At 46.0% G+C, this 23,838-nt stretch overlaps 1 protein-coding gene across 1 annotated transcript in view; it reads right to left on the bottom strand.

Annotated features, from left to right (window-relative positions):
- PRKCE (protein kinase C epsilon) overlaps positions 1-23,838 on the bottom strand; it is a 492,630-nt gene that overhangs the window by 292,132 nt on the left and 176,660 nt on the right. Inside the window, exon 2 of the mRNA XM_041754368.1 lies at positions 11,208-11,271. Coding sequence (XP_041610302.1) covers positions 11,208-11,271 — 64 coding nt within the window. The remainder of the gene's footprint in view (positions 1-11,207; positions 11,272-23,838) is intronic.

Genomic DNA, 23,838 nt, shown 5'->3' with positions numbered 1-23,838 from the left:
GCCTCTATGGCATCCAGTATCACATTGGGTTTGGGTGGTCTGGTACCCTGCTGGACCAAGAGGCCCCACGGACAGAGATGGCCCTTGCTTCCCATCTAGCTTCGTGCGGTCTGCAACGGTAGGACGGCCTCCAGGTCCAGTGCTGCCGTATCATGAGGCCATCTCATAAGGCCAGCTCTTAGCTCTGGGCCCATTATACAGAAACCTCTGTTCTCCAATGGCTTGTGGCTTACTGGGGTGGGAGAGCACAGCCAGGACTCTCGTTATAGGTACAGTGTAAATGTATGAGTGCATGGTTGTACAGAAAGACACAGAGGAGTGTGGGGATGAATGCGGTGTGGTGAGCCAGCAGGTGGGGGTGGGCGGGTGGACGTAGGAAGGCCCCCGGGGGGAGGCAAACCTGAAATTGAATTTTGAAAGAATGGAGAAGTAGTTGAATAAACAGGGAGGGGAGGGGTATTATAAGTGGGACTTGGTGTGTATGGAGGCGCTGAGGTGGCTCCGGAGAGCCTCTAATAAGTACCAGGCACAGAAAGCTTAAACATGCAGGCCCACGCTCACCCGTGAGCTCACCAGTGATTGTACACTGGAATATGAAACAACCGATTACCCAGAGCAAAGTCAGTCCCAACACCTTGTTTATCTCAATAGTTTCCTTTTAAAGTGACACTCTTTCCTGTTATTTCATTTAGGCATGCATTCATATATTAAACAAATAAAAATTATGCCCTTACTGTGTACCCAACATCTAACCCAGAACTCCCTCTGTGTTTCCCCATCCATTAAACGTAGGTGCAACCTGCCTACCTCAGAGGAGGAACACATAAAGGTAAGTTCTAGCAAGGGCCCTGGGTGAGCTACTTTAATTAAGGCCCCAGAAACTGGGAGAAAATTAGCACAGTGGGATCAAATTCAAGCACCACTCAATACTTGAGGGTATTTATAGAAAAGCAAACATAGAAACAAAAATTTCAATATCCTGACTGGTTACTTTTTGTCTTTCTGGTATAAATTGCTGCTTGCCTTCCTAGCTGAAGAACACTGACCCTATCCATCCTGACCGTTGGTAGACAATGAAAGTTGGGGCTGCCCACCTTCCCTCAGAATACCGAGTGCCTTCTCGGCCTCTTTCCCAGAAGACAGGAGGAGGATGGAAAACAATTCAAAGGATTGACTTTGAGATTTTGAGGGAATGGGAGAAGTCAGGAGACTTCTGGTGCCTTCTCTGCAAGGTTCAGAGGCAGCCTCACAGCATGGGCATCTCCCCGGGGGCTTCTGAGAACTTCAGCATCGCAGACCCCACCCGAGGCCCACTGAGTCAGGATCCGCATTGTCTCAGGATCCCAGGTGATTCACAGTCTTAAACTCCTTAAGCCTGACTTCTCATATGTAAAGTAGGGCTTATAAAACCTGCCTGACAGATCCATTTAGGTTTAAATAAAATGATCTCTATATGGAGACTTGGCTTAAAATTTTGTACTCTCCCACTTGCCCCCCTTTGGGTAGCTGGCTGTGTGTAAATTCTTGGTTTTGACTCAAATACAGAGGAGGAGGGGCCTTTATCACTCACACTCTCCTCGTACAGAGGCCCCTGAGGCCCAAGGAGAGCCCGTGACTTCTTGCTGACATGCCCTAGCCTGGGAGTGCCTAGAGGGCAGGGCCTTGGTCTTCCTCATCTTTGACTTTTAGGGCCTCGGTCTTCCTCATCTTTGATTTTGTAACTCGCAGCATGGCACACAGCCCACAAGAGGCTCTTAGTATATGTTTGTTTGATCAATTGGTAAAACAAGCAATTAACTAAATATGCAGCAGGAACTCGCATGCAGGTGTCTATGAAAGCCTAGTTGCGGTAACACCTAGACGCACCTGGAAGGGAACTTAAGTTCCCTCAACATTTCATTGAGTTCACCCTTCCTGACAATTTCAGAAGAGTTCCCACCTGGCTAATCATAGAGGCCATGGGTTCCTGTTGCAGAGAACATCTCTGCTTGAACTGAACACGATCATTATTTTCAATGTCAGGAAACAAGCAGACTTGAGGGCTTGGAGAGTGGGAATAACCCATTGGCAGCCAGCTGGCCCTACCTGGCTGGGCAGGAGGTACCCCAGCCGGTGAAGCCATTTGGGCTGTGGACATGATCAAGCTTGGGACAAGTAGCAGCTGACTCTAAATGCTGGTGAGTGCTGTGTTGTGCCACTAGAGGTGCCACTGTGGGATCGTGCATCCAGAGGAGGGTGAATCTCTCAGCAGCAGCAGGGCTGAGCACCCAGAGGCAAGGGGCTCCATGGAGTGAATGTCTGCACACATCACTCACTTGTTACCTACTCTGAGGGAGTCCAGGTACCTGGCCCACCTGTTTCACCATGTTGGGGCACTCAGTCCTTAATGACAGGCACAATCTGGGGGACTCCATACATTTCAGCATTTCCCATTACTAATCAGAGCATGTCTGTGGAGCACTGTAGGGCATTATTCTTAGTGTCCCTGTCCTAAACATGTTATTCTGTGGATATGATGGGTCAGTCCTCTCTGCAGGGTCTTCTGGAGCCTGTCATAGCCTCTGGAAATGGGCAAGTCACTGTCTCTGTGTGTATGGTTATGGTCAATTTCTACCTAATTGTTTTTTTCCCAACTTCTAAGTAATTGTTTTAATAGCTAACACACATACATGAGAAAGAAAAAAAAGATTATAGGCATTGACAGGAAAGCCTACCTCCTTTCTAAATTCACCTTTCTCTTCCCCAGAGACCTTACAGAGACAGCCTACACACACACAAGCACACCCACCAGAATGTAAGGCCCATAAGGCTTTGTATTGTTTATAGTGTTCACTTCTGTGCCCCTGGCACTGAAAAGAGGAACTGGCATAGATGCCCAATAGCTATATGTTGAATGAATGAATGTATAATAATGTATAATAATGAAGCCAATGTATTCCCACAAAGTTCAAATTTAGGTAAATCAAGTCTCTATCCACCTTTATTTTATCTTCTGATTATATGCATCTTTGGTGGACAGTGGCTCTGTTTCTTCCACCAAGGAAAACGTGCCTTTCAGGTTTGCCATGATGAGCTGATGAGACCCTGTGGACATGTTGGTGGTTGTCATTTATTGACTGCTTACTCCAGGGAGGGCCCTCCAGCTGAAGGGAGTCTCCTCAATGGTCTCACTGCACCCTGTTTTACCAATAGCTACTCAACAGCGAGGACACATTTTGTGTCTACTGGTCTCTTGCCTGCGTCCTTCTGCAGGAGTTACAGATACTTAAGAGCAAGGGCCAACTTCATTAGCTCTACTCCTAGGACTTACTACATCGTAGATAAACAAATGCATGATGTTTCCAAGCAATGAAGGAAACAGAGGATGGAAGGGAGACAGAATCGGTGGTTCCGAGGCATCAATTCTCATCTGTGAGTATGTGGACAAATGAACAGACCTTCACAGGCCCCCACAGCTCACACCAAAGGTTTCTAAAACAAAGGAGGAAGATAAAAGCCCCCGTGTTAACAGCTCCAATAAGATGGTGAATTCAGCACTTGGCTGTGAAAATGTGAATGTTTCAACAAAGCTAGGTAATAAGGAAAATCAATAAAACTGTCAGCAGTGGCCAATTTCAACTGGATAAAAGAATAAAGTAGTTGATCCTGAAAGACAACTCTCTAAATTAGGTTAGATGAATGGAAATACCCTTTTGTTTTAAGCCAAATCACGAGGACATCAACAACAGTAAATGATTAAATTATAGGCCACTTTGACCCAGTATGATTTGAGCTGCAAACATGAATTTCCCAAGACAATCTTCTTTATAAGACACAGAAATGATACATAGCAAGACAACAGAGATGGAATTAGAGGCCATGCCAGGAAACACGGGGCTCACTTATTGACTAAGGATCTATTATAAACCCACCCCTTCTATAAGCTGCTTTCTTCAACATGACTGTTCCTTCTTCAATGACTTCATTAGTAAAATAGGCACAAAAGTCAATAGGAAATCCACATCTATGCTCCATAATGGCACAGGGGAGGAGGCTTTGGTAGTGATACTAAAGAGCTCTGCTCTTTAAACACTCAGGATTCAATTCTGTTTTTCATCTGCTAATGGTTGGCATTTGGTGTTGTTAACCGTGGATGACTCATTTCAGAGGAACTGCTGTGCATCTAGAGCCTATTGGAAGGAAATGAGGATTTCTTGGCTTATTTCTCATCAAGCATTTTAGTACTGTCTCTTTGGGACATTATAAGCCCCTTGAGGATTTGGAATTCACTGCCTTCGCCCCTTGGTCCACTGCTGACTCCCTCTGTCTCATCTGGTACATATGGTCACTTCTAGGAACAGGCACTTAATCTATCAGGACAGAAGATAGAGCCAAAAACCTGGAGACTGAGGGGCCCGCTCCCTGGGTCTGAGTTTCAGTGGCAGGTAGTTATGCTGGGGAGTGGGGTATACATTGTAAGATCAATGTTTTTGAACACCTGTATTTTATTTTCACTCTTATCGAGCACTGAGGCTGCCTCTGTACTCCACACACTACTAGAGAATCACCACGTCCATGCATGTCTGGGGCGTCTGTGGCGTGAGCCAGACCAGATCTCATTGCCTAGAGCACCTCATAGGAGGGAGACCCTTCAGCATCTTGGAGCTGGTGTCTGGTCTTTGAAACCTGATGTTTGGAAAAGTGAGTGTTCTTTAGCTTCTCAAGCAAGGTTTCTTATTAGAGACTGGGTAAAATTTGCAAAGAGAGAGCGGAGTGTCACGGCTTGCTATGGGGACACAAGCCAGATAGGCTGGCGAGGAGGAGGCTGCTGGAGGTGGGGGTGTGCTTACCATGGGACTCCATGGGACTTCTGGGGGAGAACAGAGAGACAGGACAGGAAAGACACAAAGGGATGCCTGAACCTTGACCTTCCAATCAACTAAGCCCCATGCTTGTAAAATGCGCTCTACTCAACATCCCAGACTTGACCAAACCTGACCTGGAAACAGTCCTTCTCCTTGGGAGCCCAAGGTGGCTGAGAGGCCCTGACTGTGAAGGCACATCCAGAAAGAACTGCCTTCAACCTTCAAACACAGTTAAATCATTGAAGGTATTTCATTTTCTTGTTTGCAGAGCATGAAAGTTTCTGTCTACGCTATTGGTAACTGTCTTTGTTTGGAAGCTCTTAGAAGACACAGTTTGCATCTATATAATTAATGGTGCCTTTCTAGCCTTAGCCAAAAATAAGAGCTTCAGAACTGTCTGAAGTGATGACATGATCCCCCTCTGCTCAGAATGGCCTCCCCACTTCCTCCCTGTCAAGCCAGGCTACCTATGTTTTCCTTCTCAACCTAAGCCCTGCCTCTTCCCTGAGGTCGTCCTGGGTTATTCCAGCCCCCATCTGTTCCCATTTGTAGAACTCCTGGTAACACCCCAATAAGCACTCAATGTGATACTGCTCTGCACTTTTCTCTAGTGCTTTTGTCCTACAAGTGAGTCTTGGACTCCTAATCGAACTGTACACTTACTTAAAGGCAAGGCCACGTGTTCTTGTGAAGGCCACCTCTCATTTTCTGGTTGCCTCCCCACCTCCCATTCCCCAAACCCAGCACAGCACCAAGCAGGGCACATTTGTTAAACTGCATTGGTGATTACTGTTCCCTTAAATAAATGGTTCTTTTTAACTATCTGGTAACAAAAGGCATTGGATTGAAAAAGGTGGAATTCCTGGGAATTGGAGCTTCAGTGGGACACTGGGATCTGAGAGAGAGAGAGAGAGAGAAAACAACCATTGGCTGAAGCAATTTCCAGAAGCTCTCCCCTTTTATTTCAATACAGAGGGCAGCATCCAAATGCTTGCCATGGATGCAGGTAAGAAAGGTTACTAACCTGCTGGGATTTGAATCCAGCTCTAGTTGCAGAGCAAGACTTAGTTAGGGACCCACCATACAGAGAGCCTGAGAAGGAGCTGATAGCTCCTGACCTAGGACCAAGGGAATTCTCATTTCTAAGAGAGAAGAAAAGAAATCTGCTTGTTTATTAAAGGGACTCTCTGGGTCACTTTTGGATTCAAAGCTAAGAACTCTAGCTTCACATCACTGTTAAAAAAAAGAAAAGAAAAGAAAAGAAAAGAAAAGAAAAGAAAAGAAAAGAAAAGAAAAGAAAGAAAAGCTGTCTGAAGAAAAGAACTAAAATAAACAGAGAGGTAAGGAGGTTTTGGCCATGTTGCCAAACTCACTATTGAGACTATGATTTAGAGCAGGGCACTGGACTGTAGCCTGGAGGTCTAGACCCAACAGGGTCCTGTAATCAACCTTTTTGGCTTTGGGCACATCAATTGCCCTCTCAATGTGGAGGTAATACTGGCAGGCACTTGGTCTACACGTTACCATTTCAGAACAAAGACAAGTAGGTTTGATGGTGTCTGTCTGCCTGCCTGTGCAACTTGAAAAAGAGTCCAGAAAGGCGCTACAAAGATGAGACAAATTTCTAAACTACTCCTTCAGAAAGGATTAGGGATTTGAATGATTTACCCTGAAGAGGAGAGATTTAGTAACTGTCTTCAAATATATGAAGGGTGTTTAGCCGAGGGCCAGTGAGAGCGTGGGGCTCACATGGTCTCAGTCTGCACTGAGCAGAGAGGCCACGGCCAGGCGCCCACAAACAGAAGTTTCTGACATTAAGCGCCACAGGATACGTACAAGATAGAGAATATCTTTCTAGGAAACAGTTCACTGGGGGAAGAGTGGGGAATAACGAGAAAGAGAGAAAATGGGGCAAAACTATGGTGAGATCTCAACTCTGCAGAAAGCAATCTCATAGCCCCAGCTAGATATTGATATTATTCTATAAATTGCCTCTTTGTCACCTCTGTTCTTATAGCTTTTAAATATGCCCCAGAGTCAGAAACCTGCCCTCAAACTGCTTCCCTGAATACCTTGTCTGTTGTTCCTTCATGGGCAGTGGGTCAGAGCTTTGCCCACCTCCCTGCCCTCGGGTCTCCAAGGCCTTAGGATATTTACTGAGCACCTCCTATGTTCGAGGGCACTGTTCTCATAGCAACCTGACCACAGTCCCTACCATGATGCAGTTAAGCCCCTTTGCCAGTGAGAAATCTGAAGCTTCAAACTAGCAAGTACTAGAATGAGGATTTAAGGCCAGGACTGAGGGACTCCTGGAACTGTGCTCTTCCCACCCTATCTGCTGGGGGATGCCAGGGAGGAGAATGAATGGTGTGGTGGCTGCAGAAAGGGAGAGGGGAGGATCCTGCTCTTTATCTTGTGCTTCTGCAATTACTCCGAAATCTGATTTAACCAATTATTTTTTAAAGATTTTATTTATTATTTATTCATGACAGACACAGAGAGAGAGAGGCAGAGACACAGGCAGAGGGAGAAGCAGGCTCCATGCCGGGAGCCTGACGTGGGACTCGATCCCGGGACTCCAGGATCGCACCCTGGGCCAAAGGCAGGCGCTAAACCACTGAGACACCCAGGGATCCCCTGATTTAACCAATTATTTGTGATATACGTTGCAAAAAATATTTTAAATTATTGTGTATCTTCTGCATTTTATAGGAGAAACAGTTTGGCAACCCAAACACAGCCGTGAGATCCACTACTAGCTCTTTCTGTTGTTGTTTCGACTGAAAAACTCTCTTGGGTGAACACTAGATCTGGATGGAAGGAAGGAAAAGAAGAGCTTAGAAATCCCCGGGTCAGGAACACTTGGGTGGCTCAGCGGTTGAGCGGCTGCCTTCGGCTCAGGGTGTGATCCCCGGGGTCCCGGGATCGAGCCCCGCATCAGGCTCCCCCACAGGGAGCCTGCTTCTCTCTCTGCCTATGTCTCTGCCTCTCTCTGTGTGTGTCTCTTATGAATGAATAAAAAAATCTTAAAAAAGAAAATCCTCAGGTCAGACTCTGGCGGCAGCTCCTCTGGGAGCCTGCAAGTAATGGTGCGTTGTCATATTATTATAAAGAATAGAAATAATGTACGTCTTGCGTCACAACAAAGGAAGAAATGCTAACTAATGTGCACAGCAGGAAACAATAGTTTACACACTTGAGAATTACATTGCTGTTAATGCGTCTGTCACCTGGGCTAATTACGCTCTGACTTAAGTATCTGGTGAGCCTCTAGTGCCATGTTTACCAGGAAGCCATGTGGTTATTACTTATGATAAAAGCAAATGCTAAGAGGCACCCAACACTGGAGGATCACACATGAGTACTCTGGGAAGGTTTGCTATTTGGGATAATGTAGGTAAGGTGCCTGGTGTGGTACCTGTCAAAAAGAGCTCTTTTCTTTCAATACCTTCTACCTGCTGCAGACATTAGCCAGCCTTCAGCCATGAGCTGATAGCTATTCAAATGAGACCAGAGATCAAAATTGCATGACCAGAAATGGCCTCAGCTGTCATTGAGCCTGACCCCTTACATCTGGGGTTAGGTTGCCTGGTTTAGCTAAGGCACACACCAGTCAAATCCCATTATGGTGAGCTGCACAGGACATGCAAGCAGTGGAATTTTATTAGACAGCTAGAAATCACATTAGCTCTAGCTCTAGCAGACAGAAACGTCCAGGCCTTCTACAGTGTGTTAGCAAGAAAAAGAAGCCTTTGGCACGTCCTGGAATGGGATCCTCACCCCACACCTCTCTCACTGGGCTCTTTGTTGTTTGCATATGTTGTAAAGCGTGTGCAATTTCTATTACCATATTTTTTTTTCAATTGATGGGGCTGCGGCATTTAGTCAGGTGAGCTGCAGGATGCTTGACAGCAGAGTAATAGAATAAATAAACAGAATAAATCAGCCCTGCCTCATTCCAACTCTCTTTGCACCCTTTTGCAGAATCCAGAGTTGGGTATTTCCACCAAAGAAAGGGACTTAGATAAGAATCTATGAACGTCCACAGTCTAGCTGGGACAGCCGGGTTTTGCACTGGATCTTTCGTGCACAGTCTAGGTAACAAATGTGGCTATTCATCCTCTGCTTCTCTCCTCACCCTCCCAACCCTTCCAAAAACCTCTGGATGAGGAGCCCTCCAAGTCTGAACAGCAGGACCAGCCAAATGGATGTAGAGAACACAAACAGAATGCAACAAGATCAGCTCCTACAAAAAGAGATTGCTCGAAGTCTTTCCCACCATCCAGAGAAAGAATCCCAAATCCAGGAACTGTGAGAGAAAAAGGGCAGAAAAAGTTTTCCTTTTCGTCAGAGCAACACATGCTAGCACTTTACAGAGTCTGGCGTGTGTCAGCATTTCTGAAGTAAACTCTATTTTCTTTAGATGAAAGAGATAAAAAAAAATACACTAAGAATTCAGCCCAATGAAAATTGCCTTGGCCATTCACATGCAATAAGCCGTAGAAACAAGGAGAAAAAAAAATCAATTGCTTCTGATTTATTTATTCATTCATTCCAGCATATCCTTTCTCTCTAATGTAAAAAAGGATGTCCTCTGTAATTTCAAAAGTTGCTAATCTTTTCAAAGAAAAAAAAATAGTCCAAGCCTCCTATTGGTTGTCCAGCATCTTGGCACAGGAAATGCACATTTAATTAATTATCCTGTTGCATATAATGTATGTAATTTATGTAAGGATAAAGGGGGATTGATTTTGCTCATTGAATGTTTCACCAATATCTACAATCAGGAGGCCACTGTAATACTTTTAAACCTGGTGAATTGGGGATCCCATGCTATGTTAAAAGCAGTGCAAAGTTTCACCTTAATGGTTGCTTTATTTCTTAATCTGGGTAGTTGGTACACTGGTGCTCATTTTATTACTCTTTAAGGCCCTTTGACACATCTTAAATACTTCATACTAAATATTGCTAAATCCCCGAATCTTCTACAACAGATTCTATTCTGGGCTGCTCAGAGCTGAGGGTAGAGAAGGAAAGCTGGAAACACCAAAATGTAATTGCAACAAAGAGAAGAAAATGTACGAGACTAATTCTGGAAGGATGTTTAAAGTTTTAAACCTAGGCCAAATAATTGAGATCTATTCAAAGAAGACTGAATTCTATTATAAGCCCCATAGATGCACATTATTGAATTATTCTGAACACCTGTTGAAAATGGGTGATAAATTAGCCAAATGAAAATCATCAGGCACCCAGTCAGCACACTGCCTGACCCACTCCTTTCAATTTGTGGACATAATCTCTCCTCCCATTACTGAACTTTACGTAAGCTGGAGTTTCACCCCTAACGCAGTGGACACCACGTGGTCTTGTGACTCCGTGTTTGTGATCTCCAGCATTCTCAAGAGGTGCTGTAAAAGGCCCCAGTCTTCCCAACCAGGAACTAAGGGAGCTGACTGTCCTTCCCTAGAGACTGCCACAGCCCCTATGTCCCATTTTTTCTCATTGCCAAGAGGAACCAGCCTTGGTCTTCCCATCTTTCTGCCATGACATTAAAGCCAACTGTTCTGTCCTCCTGCGCACAGAGAGAGGGGAGGAAAGATGGTCCCCACTAAATCTCAGTCCTGACTCCTCGCCTCCTGAGAGCCCGCATCTGCCACTATCTCCCTGTTCTGTGCAGACCAGGCTTCCTTCCCAGAATTCCCTTCCCCTCTGACTGCTCAGTCCTCACCACCTGGCAAGCCTTTAAAGGTAGTAAGTGGGCCAAGACAGGATTGAGAGAAGAGGATGTAAGAAGAAAGAAGGAAAATCCGACCATCAGAGAACATTTATACCCTGTCTCATCAGCCAGTGGGGAGCAGACATTCCCTCACCCCATTATCTCTCCCCAGAAGCAGTGCTTTTGCCTGAGTGGGGAACTGTAAAAAGAAGTAACACTTCTATAAAAGCTCTAAAAAAAAAAATAAGGTTCTGAAATTTGACACCTTATTTGTTTCATTTCTGAATACCGTTAGACCAACTGGTTTGACTTCCTTCCCGCTGCACTCACACGTACCCCACGCGAGCCTCCCGGGAGAGGCTGCCGCTCCACTGAAGCCCACCGTGTGCACCGGCGTGCAAGAACGCCTGCTCTATTGGCCTCGCCCGGTAAGGCAAAAATCCTCCCTCTGCTCCACCAAAGTTAACAGATGGCTGGTCCTTTTTGGTACACAGGCGTAAGCATCTTCAAAATAACCTTTTCCTTTCAAGTGTGCCAATTAATTAAATGTCACGGCAAGATGTTCCAGCCCAAGAGGGAAGAGAGACACCAAAAGACAAAGGGTCAATGGAAGAGAGCAATGAGGAGAGGTCACATTATCCTACCTTCACCTGACGACCCCGACAGATCAATGATCACATACACTCTTCCTTCTGGCTCCAGATCAATCTGCAATTAAGAAAATGACAGTGGCTCTGTTAGTGCATGGTGGGGACAACCCAAGAGTGCCATGAGTTTTCCACCCCAAACTGCTATAACCTAGAGTCACAGCTCCATCCAATCCATCAACCTGTGTAGTATGTCAGGTGCCGGGGGAATCAGGAATGCAAGGGAAAGGGCATTTATGGAATGTCTAGTATGTTCTGGATGCAGTACTACGAGGTCTGAGACCGACCTAATAGGTACTGTCATCCCAGTAGTTCTCAACTGCAAGGAAAACCTGGCACAGGGGAGCACGTGCACACGGGGAACCTTTCTGGGACACAAAAAATATCTAGAGGAGTTCTTGATCGTCATGACTGGAAACGGAGAGCTGCCACTGGCATCTCATGGGTGGAAGCTAGGGATTCTGTTAAGCATCCTACAGTGGAGACAGGATGGTCCCCACAATGAAGAATTATCCAGCCTTGGAATGCCAACAGTGTCAACGCTGAGAAACCCTGGGTTTTGCCATTTTACAGAAAAGGAAGCTGAGTTCAAAATTGGGGGGGTAAGTGGCAATGCTGAGATTCAATGATAAGACTGTCTAAAGAAACCCATATTCCTTAGACTACACAAATTGCTCACAGGGGAGGAAAGAAAAGCATAAGATGCTATTCACACTCTGAAGGTGTTTACAGTCTCACTGGGGAGTTGAAAAACAGAGAACAATGCTGAACCCAACTTCATGATGAGCGGCAGAGGATCGCTGATAAAGTACCTGGTGAGTCTGAAATCCGAGTAGAAGGGCAAATCTGGGAAGACTTCACGAAGACAAGAGAGGGGAGTCATTCAAGGTGGAAGACCCAGCATAAGCAAAGGCTGGGAATGTGTGCGGTGCTCATGGGACACTGAGGGGTGCCTGCGCTCAGGTGGTGTGTTGGCACATGTTTTGCAAACCCCAGATCATATGGGGGCTGTAAAGACTGAGACAACACCACCAAATTCTTATCATCAACCTTCTCCACCCACCCTCACTTGCTCCCAGCTCACCTCCAAGTCCAACTAGCTGCTTCTATACAGAACCAGGCTGATCAGAAAAGCCAGAACGGCTGGGCCTCTTAAAGTTGACGTCTTTGCAGGGTCTGAACTATCCTTACAGCAACTGTGTTGTCCACGAGAGAGTAGTAACTCTGGAAACCCTGGATCACCAAGTACCCTCGGTGGCCTATCCTCGCCTCCACAATTCCATCTGTCTATGCAGAGCTTTAATTAGCTCCTACGTGCCAGGCTTGTCTCCCCAGCAAGCTGTGAGTTTCTTGAGGGCAGGAACCATACCCCTCCTTATCCTTCTCATTGTCCCAGCGGAGCACAGGCACACACATTCAGCCAGCACCACTTAGAAAGGGTCAGTCTGGTGAACACATCCTTCTCACTCAAGCTTGAGGTCAATTATCACCTCCTCTCTGAAGCCTTCCCAAATATTCCCAGTCAGAATTAATTATCCCTTCATTTGTGCTCCTTACGGTCCTCATGCATATCTGAATCACGGCTCCTCATAAACTATAATACATTGTCCATGTGTATCTCCTCTGCTAGGCAGAGATGATGAGAATTATATTTGTAAACCCAGAGCTCACCTCACTGTCCATTAGTCAGGAGACACCCAATAAACCTTCATGGAGGGGAAAAGACTTTATGTTCAGAACTATGAGAGCTGGGACACCTGGGAGGCTCAGTGGTTGAGCATCTGCCTTGGGCTCAGGGTGTGATCTCAGGGTCCTGGGATCGAGTCCCACATCAGGCTCCCCACAGGGAGCCTGCCTCTCCCTCTGCCTACATCTCTGCCTTTCTCTATGTATCTCTCATGAATAAATAAATAAATACAATCTTAAAAAAAAAAAAAAAGAACTCTGAGAGCCTATTCTGGGGTCATTTGCTCCTCCAAGGCTCCATCTCCAGCAAGGCAGGCAGGCCTGTGATCTGTACTAACGTGACATGCAAATGAGGTGGGAGGGGGATCGCCACATTCTCGCTCTAAGAAAAAAAAAAAAAAAAAAACTCACTTGGGATTGATTTTCTCCAGGTGCCTCCCCCAGCATCTCATGACACTCACCGTCCAGGTTCCCCAGGACAGTCACGAGACCCACTGTATTTCCACACCCAATCTTTTTAGTGGTTGAGAGTGTTTAAGATTTCTCTCAAAATTTTAGTTCCCTGATGACACTGCAGGTACTCTGCCAGGGCAGGGAGTGAGGGAATGCAGAGTTCTCTTTTTGGTGGGGGGAGGGGAGGGGCAGAGGGGAGAGAGAGAGAGAGGGAGAATCTCAAGCAGGCCCCACACCCAGCACGGAGCCCAATACGGGCTCGATCTCACCCTGAGGTCATGACCTGAGCGGAAATCAAGAGTCGGACCCTTGCCCCCCTGAGCCACCCAGGCGCCTCTGCAGAGTGTTCTCAGGTTTCCCCCATAGGGCCACTGACCTGACTTGGGAACCTTGGAGCTTGGGACCCAGATGGGAACCCAATAACAAACTGGTGATGTCATGAGATGACTCTCCCCATCCTTCTGCCCCCAAGGATCTGTGATTTTAGGTTTCTGTCTAAAGAGAATGTTCTCCGGCACCCTCACCGCTAGGAATCCCCGCCCCCTCCCACGGCCACAGGCATAACCCAGCCCCTGCACTAAATTACAAACAGGAAAACCAACAGTCAGCTCTACTGAACAGAGCCAAACCCAAATCCTGTCCCTGCCACAAATATCAGGGGTCCTCTTGTCCGAGAGCATGGAATTTAAATAATGTATGCCTTTTAGAGATTAGATCATCTCTATTAAACCCTGCCGGCTAAATGAAACAATTTCTCATAACCTCCAACTCAGAGATTTCCCACGACTGCGGGCTTCATTGGCAAAGCACAATGCTATCTGTGCAAAGCAGGGAGGGAGAGAGCAGAGAATGAGATGGGCTGGGAGGCCTGTTTGAAGGCAAGCAGCCTGCCTCTCTTTGCAAAAGGGGAGTGAGCCTTGTGGCCGGGGCGGGGGGGGGGAGGTGGGGACAGGTCATTGACGATAAAATGTATTAGGATATTAACGTTCAAGATAGCAATCAGAATCCATTTTAGCACTCACTGCTGCCTCAATGCCGATGAACTGGATTTCCAAACAGAAAAATAGAAATTAAGCTTTTAAACATGCCAAAAGCAACAAAGAGCTTTGCAGCCTGGGCAGATGGCCACAGAGTGCTGGCGGAGCCCCAGCCGGCCCAGTGAGGAGGCGCTGAGCACCCGTGTAGGGAGGCAGGACTTCAAGGCAGATGACTGGAGGGTTATCAGGTACAAAACGTGGTGGAGTGTGGTGCAACTTTGTGGTCCAATTAATTTAATCACAAATTCGGCTCACAATTACCTGGCCCAGATAATGAAGCGGCGTAGGTGCCCAGCCCTGCACAACCCCTGCGAGCTCTCAGTTGCCATCACCACCAGGCAGCTGGCACTACATAAAAGCAGGCCTCCTCCCTCCTCCCAGCCATTCCCAGGTGGGTTCTAAGCTCTTTCTCATGCACTCAGGGTCCCTCCGAATTATCCCTGATGCGAACCTATTTATCAAATCTCCTTAAAACTCATACTTTTACTTGATGGGTCTTCACAGCCACTATCTCTATTATCTCTATGTTTTCTTTACACCTCTAGTGCCTTTGGCTCCCCCTCCAGCTGAGGCCAGGAGCAAGGCAGTAAAACAGTGAGGAAGACAAACACAGCCGTTGGAGTCAGATCAGCACTGAATCTCAGCTCAGGCAATTATTTTTTTTTACCTTCCCTGAGTCGCGGCCTCGAGCCTCATTATCTGTGAAACGGGTTGTTGTAAACATTCCACGAGACCCCCTCGCAAAGCACTCGGCACTCAGGAGGTCCTCGGTACGTGGTGGTGATTGATGTGTGAACTTACTGGCTCTGTGGCCTGAAGCAAGCGACCACCGTCTCTGAGCCTCAGAATGCTTCTCCGTGAAATGGAGCTAATAACAGGCCCTGTGACATTTGGGCTGTCCTGATGTTAACTGACATCATCTATGTCAAGTGCTCAGCGTGGTGCCTGGCACCAAAGCCTCAGTAACTGCTGGTGCTATTGTTTTTAAAAAGCCAAGTCTTCAAATGTGCAACTCAGTCCAATGTCCCTTCCACTCTGTCAAGCTTTTCCCCAACAAAAAAGGCATTTTCTGGCCCAAAGTTGATATTATCCCACATTATTCCAAGACGTCTGATGATTTTGCAGAGTTAGGAATATCGGATAAAGCACTGTGGTGAGGGTTTCATGCCCAGCCCTTGGGAAGCCCAGGGGCAAAGCAGACTATAGCCCTGGTCATCAGAGGGTCATGAGGGAAGGAGATGGGGAGGGTGGCCCCACAGTGTCCGAGTGCCTGCTGTGCCTCAGATGCTGTGCCCGGTGCTTTGTCTGCATTATCTTATTTAATCTACCATTAGGCCAGCAATACTCCCTACTTTTTGGTTGGAAAAACTGGAGCTCTGAGAGTTTTAAGCCGAATTCCCACTGAAGGTTCCCTGGAGCATACAGGACAGGTGAGTGTGCGGGAGCTCTGGTTGTCAAGCCTTGCCCAGCTCCAGAAGCCTTCTGTGACAATCCAGAGCCAGGCCTCTCCTTTCTGTAGGCCTCGTGCTCTCTGTGCTCATGATCTCTCAGAGCATGAGCATGCTCAGGCAGAGCAATGCCTCAGCACCTTCCCTGCTCCCCCAGCTCCCAGAGTTCAATGGGGAAAGAGCCCAATCCATAAAAATGAAAAAAGCCATCTCTGAAAGGCACAAAAGTATCACAGGTACTTCTCTGGGTGGTGCCTTACTTCACAAACACTTTGCACGCAGCATTTCACGTGCTCAACTTCACAATTCCTCAACTCAACAACTTTGATCACAAGTATGATGAGCACCACTGTATGTGTCAGAAAGAACTGTTGCAGCCACTCTGGAAAACTGTGTGGAGGTTCCTCAAAGAGTTAAAAATAGACCTGCCCTACGACCCAGCAATTGCACTGTTGGGGATTTACCCCAAAGATTCAGATGCAATGAAACGTCGGGACACCTGCACCCCGATGTTTCTATCAGCAATGGCCACAATAGCCAAACTGTGGAAGGAGCCTCTGTGTCCATCGAAAGATGAATGGATAAAGAAGATGTGGTCTATGTATACAGCGGAATATTACTCAGCAATTAGAAATGACAAATACCCACCATTTGCTTCAACGTGGATGGAACTGGAGGGTATTATGCTGAGTGAAATAAGTCAATCGGAGAAGGACAAACAGTGTATGTTCTCATTCATTTGGGGAATATGAATAATAGTGAAAGGGAATATAAAGGAAGGGAAAAGAAATGTTGGGAAATATCAGGAAGGGAGACAGAACATAAAGACTCCTAACTCGGGGAAACGAACTAGGGGTGGTGGAAGGGGAGGAGGGCGGGTGTTGGAGGGGAATGGGTGACGGGCACTGAGGGGTACACTTGATGGGATGAGCACTGGGTGTTTTTCTGTATGTTGGTAAATTGAACACCAATAAAAATTAATTAAAAAAAAAAAAAAAGAAAGCTGGGCTTACGGAAGGTAAGTGGCCAGTATAGCACGGCCAGGGGGGCACGGGGGTGCCGCTCACCGGGGAGCCCTGCAAAATGGGTGCCCTAGAGCTGGGCAGCCTGAAGTCCCCCACACACACACACACACACACCTCACCCGTCGGGTGGGAAGTCCCCCCGACGCCCCAGCACTGGGCAGCCCGTGGAGGCGGTGCCGCTGTGCACATCCCTGGGACCCACCGTGTCCTCACGCCCATGTTGTGGGGGTGATCGAGTCCAAGGCAGAGGAGGTAAGAAACTCACAGTCGAGCTTCCTCCTAACCACAGGCTCAACTTCCACCAGGGACCTCTAGGTGAACCTTTCCTTGGAACAGCCTGCAAAGGTCACACATGCCCAATTGGGGTTTTGCTTCCTTTTCCCTCTGTTGTCAGGCACCCAGGGGCTTGAAAGGAGCTAAGAGGTAGGGAGTGGGTCAGAAGATGAATCCAGAAAGGATGAGAAGGGGGAAGAGAGGCTGACACTGCCCAGGTTGCTCCAATTAAGCCCTAGATAATAGGCTGTTTCTTTTCTACCTGGAGGAGGGGGGGGGGCAGGAAGAAGGGAGGGGAGAGAGGAGGAGAGGAGGGGAGGAGGGGAGAGGAGAGGAGGGGTAAGGGGTAGGGGGTGGGGGAACCATCAAGAGATTAACACGGGCACCTGGGGGGCTCAGTGGTTGAGCGGCTACCTTCGGCTCAGGGTGTGACCCTGGAGACCCGGGATCTGTGACCCTGGAGACCAGGAATCGAGTCCCACGTCAGGCTCCCTGCATGGAGCCTGCTTCTCCCTCTGCCTGTGTCTCTGCCTCTCTCTGTGTGTCTCTCATGAATAAATAAATAAAATCTTAAAAAAGAGAAACACCACAGTTCCTTCCCAAAGCAGGTGTCCCGCACACCCCCTTTTTGCTGGCCACTGTCCCCTGGAGGAACCACAGTCACACTGCAGTCCCCTGAGGCGCCCGGCATGGGAGAGGCATGTCACACCGAGCAGGGGACCTTCCCACACCAGGCGTCCTCCTCGCTCCTGCCTTGGGAAACCCGCGACAACGAGGCACTGTGCTGGCCAGGTCTCGGGCAGCTGCTGGGGGCGGACTCCAAAGCTGGCAGCCACGAAAGACCTCATCTGAGGAGGAGTTTGCTACTGACCCTATTGGTAGAGTGCAGGGCTTGAAACCCAGGGCGCCCATGTGGTGAAGCATTTCAAGGCATCCAGGAGGGAGCACTTACTTGCATAAAATAAGGGGAGACGAGGATTGCTTCCTTCTCAAACACTCTCCCTGGCCGTGCAGACACCCCGCAGGCCCTAGCGTACATCCCTGCAGGGCAGCGTCTGGCCTGACCAATACGTCCTGTACACAGTGGCTCAATGGATGAATGGCCTGACTTGAAAGTGAGTCTGCACAACTGAATTATGGAGATGGTTCGCTTGGGAAGCCAGCAACCTGCACACAAATGCTCCTAGCAGCTTCATTCATAACCACTAAGGGTTGGGAACAACCCACATGCCCGACAATAGGTAAACGAAAAAGCAAACCATACTGCATGCCTCTGATGGAATTTCGCTCGGCCATAAAGGATGAGCTACTGATCTATGCAACAAAATGGATGCTATGAGAAAGAAGCCAAACATAAAAGCGTGTGTAATGTGTGATTCCACTTCTGTGATGTTCTAGAACAGGCAAAACCAATCTAGAGTGACAAAAGGCATATTCGTGATCTCCTGGAGATGAAGGTGGGAAGTGAATGCAAAGGAGCGCAGAGGACCCTTTTGGGCATGGGGGAGGTTTCCTGTATCTTGACTGGGGCGGTGGTTACATGAACACGCACATTTGTCAAACTGCATCAAGCCAAACATTTAAAATGAATGCACTTTATTGTCTGTAAATTATACCTCAATGAAGTAGTTTTTTTAAAAGGGAAAAAAGAAGCCATCATTTCATTTCACAGAAGGATTCCTCTACAAGTTTCCTTTAATAACAAATCATCTTCCCACCCTCAGGGCATTTAAAATTTCATATTCCAGTTTTAAAAATAAAAGGGTTCATTCAGAGTTTTTCGAGTACATCTGTCACACAACATAATGTACACCTACCTGTGTAGGCACACACATTCACACATCCACCCACGTGTGCAAAACACACTCACAGGCACAGCCACCTTCTTCTGTCTTCTGTGATCAAAATACAATAATAGCAAGAAAAACACATCCAAAATGTAGATTTAAGAGCCTGCTAACTTAATTTAAGTCTGTCTGTGTGTGCGTGTATCTCAAGACAATTAGACCAAATGCTCTAGAAGAACTTTTAATGACCTTGAGGACCTTGAGGACCTAAATATCCATGGAGAAGGAACTGCTTAATAAAATATGGTACATCGTGTGGTAGATTGCTAGGCAAGCCCTAAAAAAGGAATGGAAAGATTGAAATGTACTGACTGATATGAAGTGATCTCTGGGATATATTAAAGGGCTGGGGGAAGCAAAGTGCAATGTGTTTATGATTCAAGGTAACTGTGTGAATAAATCCCCCCACACCCACACTCCCACCCACACTCTCACATTTGTTCCACACAGATTATCTCCAGAAGAAGTCTTAATCAACAGAAAACAGGGGGTGCCCCAACAGATGGAAACTACAGGACTGGGGGACCAGAAATCAGGAAGAGGCTTAATCTTCACGTAAGGTCTTTAAACCCTTTGGTTTGTTTTTTTTTTTTTTTTTTTTTTTTTTTCCTTTGGTTTTTTAAAATCATGTTCTTGGGTTAACTCGTTACAAAACTTAAGTCAATATCTTTTTCTCTAGCTATTTCTAACCTCCAATCCCCCAGAGAGCAGCTTGCTTCAGTTACCAGCTTCATCTTAAATAAAACGCCCCTCGAAACTGGCTAACATTGCTTTCCCATCCTCTGTGACCAGGTCATGGGGACGAACCAAGCAGCAGCCATCATTTCCATGTGGAAGTCCTGTTGACTGGTTGACTGGACTGGAGGCCTATGTTATAGATTCTAGCCCTCCAAGGCCACAAATCGAGTAAACTCAAGTTAGTACCTTCTTCCTCTTTTTAATTTAATCTAATTTATTTGAGAGAGATAGAGAACACGAGTAGGGTGGAAGGGGGTGGGGCAGAGGGAGAGAGAGGGAGTAGCAGACTCCCCACTGGGCAAGGAGCCTGACTCAGGGCTTGATTCCAGGACCCTGAGATCATGACCTGAGCTGAAGGCAGACGCTTAACTGATTGAGCCACCCAGATGCCCCTTGCTTCCTCTTTTCGACAGGCTCAGAAATAGACCCAGAGAGCTGGCTCCCTCTGAAGACAGAGGTGGCTTAAAACAAATAAATCTATGTGTACACAAACACTCTCTTGCACTGAGAAAATATCCAGAGGTGCCAAATCTAACATCAAGAGTGTGGAATGGCTTACACAGCTTCATTCGGGAACAGTATAGATTTTCTATCTTCCTTTAGGGAAATGGCAGTGCGTGATTGTGCATCCCAAGGGGAGACAGTGCATTCAAACAGCAGAAAATGTAGGCACCTACCCCCAGTGTTCTTAAGTGAAAAATACCCTACCACCAATCTGTGCTTTTTTTGCATTTTGCTTTGCAATGGTCTCGGTCTTTGGGTGCATTTGTATGTATGTGTTATATTCAACATTTCCTATTTGTTACACTAAGCCAATACACGGTAGTGATTGAGAGTAAAGGCTTGAAAGCTAGCCCACCCAGGTTCAAATCCCAGTTCTGCCTGTTATAAGATGCGTGGCCCTTGCTTCAATTTCCTCGTCTATAAATTGAGAACATCAGTGGCACCTGCCTCATGGTGTGGGGAGGATCAAATGACATGGTGTAGCACTTGGAGCTGTGCCTGGCACACAGCTAGCAGCCTATAAATGTGAGGTGTTGGGCCAGTATTGTTACTTCCTGCCCAGACTGTGAGCCACGTGTTCCTTTTGGGGGGTTCTGCCGTTCTTGCTCCAGGGCTGGGCACAGGCAGGTAATCACTAGAGACTCCAAGGGAAGCTGAATGGATCCATGTAGGACAAAGGCAAGCTGGGTAAGGAGCTCAGGATAGTGCCACCAGAAAAATTATCTTCAAATCAGGAACTTCTCCATCTCCGTAACGTGACAACCCAGCAGAACCTTTTACCAATGGCTGCTCACAAAGATGGTCAGTTCTTGACTCCCTTCAAAATCTAAGACGTGTAATTGTCACTCGTCACTTTCGAGCTCAAGAGAGGCTGTTTTGTTCATAATAATCATAACAACCCTAACAAACATCCTTTATTGAGCACTTTTCACGGGTTATCTGTGTGAAGGAGGCAATATCCTTCTTCTTAATTGTTTCTGGGAGGAAAAACTGAGGCTTAGGGATTTTAAGTAACCTGCCCACATTCTCACAGCTTGAAGATGAGAAGTCTGGATGAAAACGGGGCTCTCCAATTCTGGCCCCAATGCTCCTGTTGCATTTTATAAAAATCCCAGAAGCATGAAATTTAAGAGTCATAAGCCACTTGGAAATCACTTGGTTAAAATAACCAAAAGAAATACAAATTAAGGGGTAAGATTATTAAAAATTTTCTTTTCCCTATCAAATGAACCAACGTTGCTTTGGGGCTATGTATTTTTGTGTTATTTGTTTATTAAAATATAAACAAAATTAAGTATCATGATATGTTCAGTTTTTAAAAATAAAAAAGTTACATGTGAACTTAGAAGTGAGAGTCCCCTGCCCCATTATTCCCCAAGGGGAGCCAATTTTAACAATTTCTATTCGGGTTTTGCTGGTGGTCAATGCCATGTCCCTAAATAAGATGCTTGTAGCTCAATTTCCTGATTTCTTATTTTAGACAATCTCTTTTGCCTTGCTGCTGTGATCGATGAGGATTTAGTGCACTCACCATCTCTCTCCATCTGATCACAAGTCTCAGTTCCTTCTCTATTGTCTGCAACTGCAAAAAAGCAATCTAAAATGTCAATTTCTTGTTTCATTGACTATAGACATATTCCTTTACATCCCCCCACATTATAACTAGAGGACAGTACTTCCACCCTCCCTACCATCTGACTACTTCTTCCATCCACTGCCATCCCCACCTCTGTGTCTTTCCTGTTAGACCATCAGTGTTGACAACACTGATGTTCTGTTCTCTAATTGTAATTGAGGTCCATGTTTTCCACATGTTATTCCAAAAATCTGAAAACAGAATGATAGTGTTTATTTATTCTAACTTTTAAATGGCATTACATATAATTTTTCTTCCATGGGTCCAAAGTGACAACCCACATGCCACTCAATGGAAACTATACCTAGTATCAAATTTAAATGGATTTTGTTTCCCACTCAGTCAATTGCTTTTCTCTGATCAAGTTTTCCCTGGGTCCCTTTCTCTTGGGGTTTGCTCTTCTAGAAACTCCCACTATCCTCCTTCCTACTGGACTGACTGCTCTCTGGTCTGCTGCACAGCTATAGTGCTGTGACTTCTTTTCACCGCTCTGCTGGATGCAGCTGCTGTTGCTGGAATCCATCATCTTCTTTGTTCTGGGTTATTCTCTTGCTTTTACCAGCAAACTACTCACTGAAATCAAGTTCTGATTGAAATATTGATTAAGAGCGCATAGAAAGCCAGCTAAGATGTGCCTGTCCTCACACATGATTGATAGTTTGGCTGGATATAGAATTCTAGGTGGAAAAAAATCATTATCAGAACTTTCTTTTTCTAACATAAATATTGCCAATGGATCTCATGTCAGTTTCATAGCTGTTGTTTAGTAGGTGACTTTGTTTTGTTTTCACTCTCTGAAAGTTCTAGGATCTATTTTACCTTAGTGCTGTGAACTCTCCCAGTGATATGTCTCAGGCTATTATTTTCTGATTCATTGCACTGAAACTCAACTTATGGAAGAGGCTCTTCTGTTTTGTTCTTCGCTGTTGTCCTCTTCATTTTCTTTCTTTTTTTTTTAAGATTTTATTTATTTATTCATGAGAGACACAGAGAGAGAGAGAGGCAGAGGCACAGACAGAGAGAGAAGCAGGGTCCTCACAGGGAGCCCAACATGGGACTCGATTCCCGGCCTCCAGGATCAGGCCCTGGGCTGAAGGCGGCACTAAAGCACTGAGCCACCCGGGCTGCCCAATTCATTTTCTTTATGAAACACCTAGTATTCAGATGTTGGACCTGTAGGATTGATCCCTATGTCACATACTATGTATTATACATATTTCCTTTTCTTTTATCTTTAGTCCATATTATAGACATTTTTGCCTTTATTTTACAATTCTTCTCTGAACTTTTATTTCTGACAATATGTTGTGTTTCCAGAAATGCCTTCCTATTTCTCTTTTCTCACAGTTTCCTTTTAAAAAATTTGATTTATTTGCTTATTTAGCTTTATGGATGCAACATATTTCTGTGGATATCAGTCCAACTGTCATAGGATTAGAGAATGGGAGCTGGCCATTATAGCTGGGGATTCCCCACATCAGCTTTGCCAGTTCTCCTCCAAAGCATTACACCATTTACTTTTAAAAGGATCTTTTTTTTTTTTTTTTTTTTTTTTTTTTTTTTTTTTTTTTTTTTTTTTACTATGGGAGTCAGATCAGGTCCTTCTGTAGTGAGAGTAGGAAGTACACAGTTCCACATACTGACCTATAGATGGTCACATTTTCAGCTGCACATCTCACGTCTTTTCCATGGGGTAACTATAGTCTCCAAACTGGGAGCCCCTTTCAGATTCTGCAGAACAGCTGACACCAGGTGAGGCTCCAGCATCCTCTGCATATGTTCCAGGCTATGGCCCTTCAATACCGCTATTCTGTTCCATCAATTGCCACCCTGCTCTCTACTTTCATCCCCAGAGAGTCACTGAAATAGTCTGATGAAACTTCTTTCTGCTTAGTTGTTACAGAATTTTATCCCTCCACTTTTTTCTTTTTCTATTATTTAGATGGGGTCTTGAAGAGGCAAAGAAACAAACATATTTGCT

This window comes from Vulpes lagopus, chromosome 5 (assembly GCF_018345385.1).
Source record: "Vulpes lagopus strain Blue_001 chromosome 5, ASM1834538v1, whole genome shotgun sequence".
NCBI lineage: Eukaryota > Metazoa > Chordata > Mammalia > Carnivora > Canidae > Vulpes > Vulpes lagopus.
Note: the sequence above shows the minus strand (reverse complement) of the source record. Positions and strands in the feature narration are given on the sequence as shown.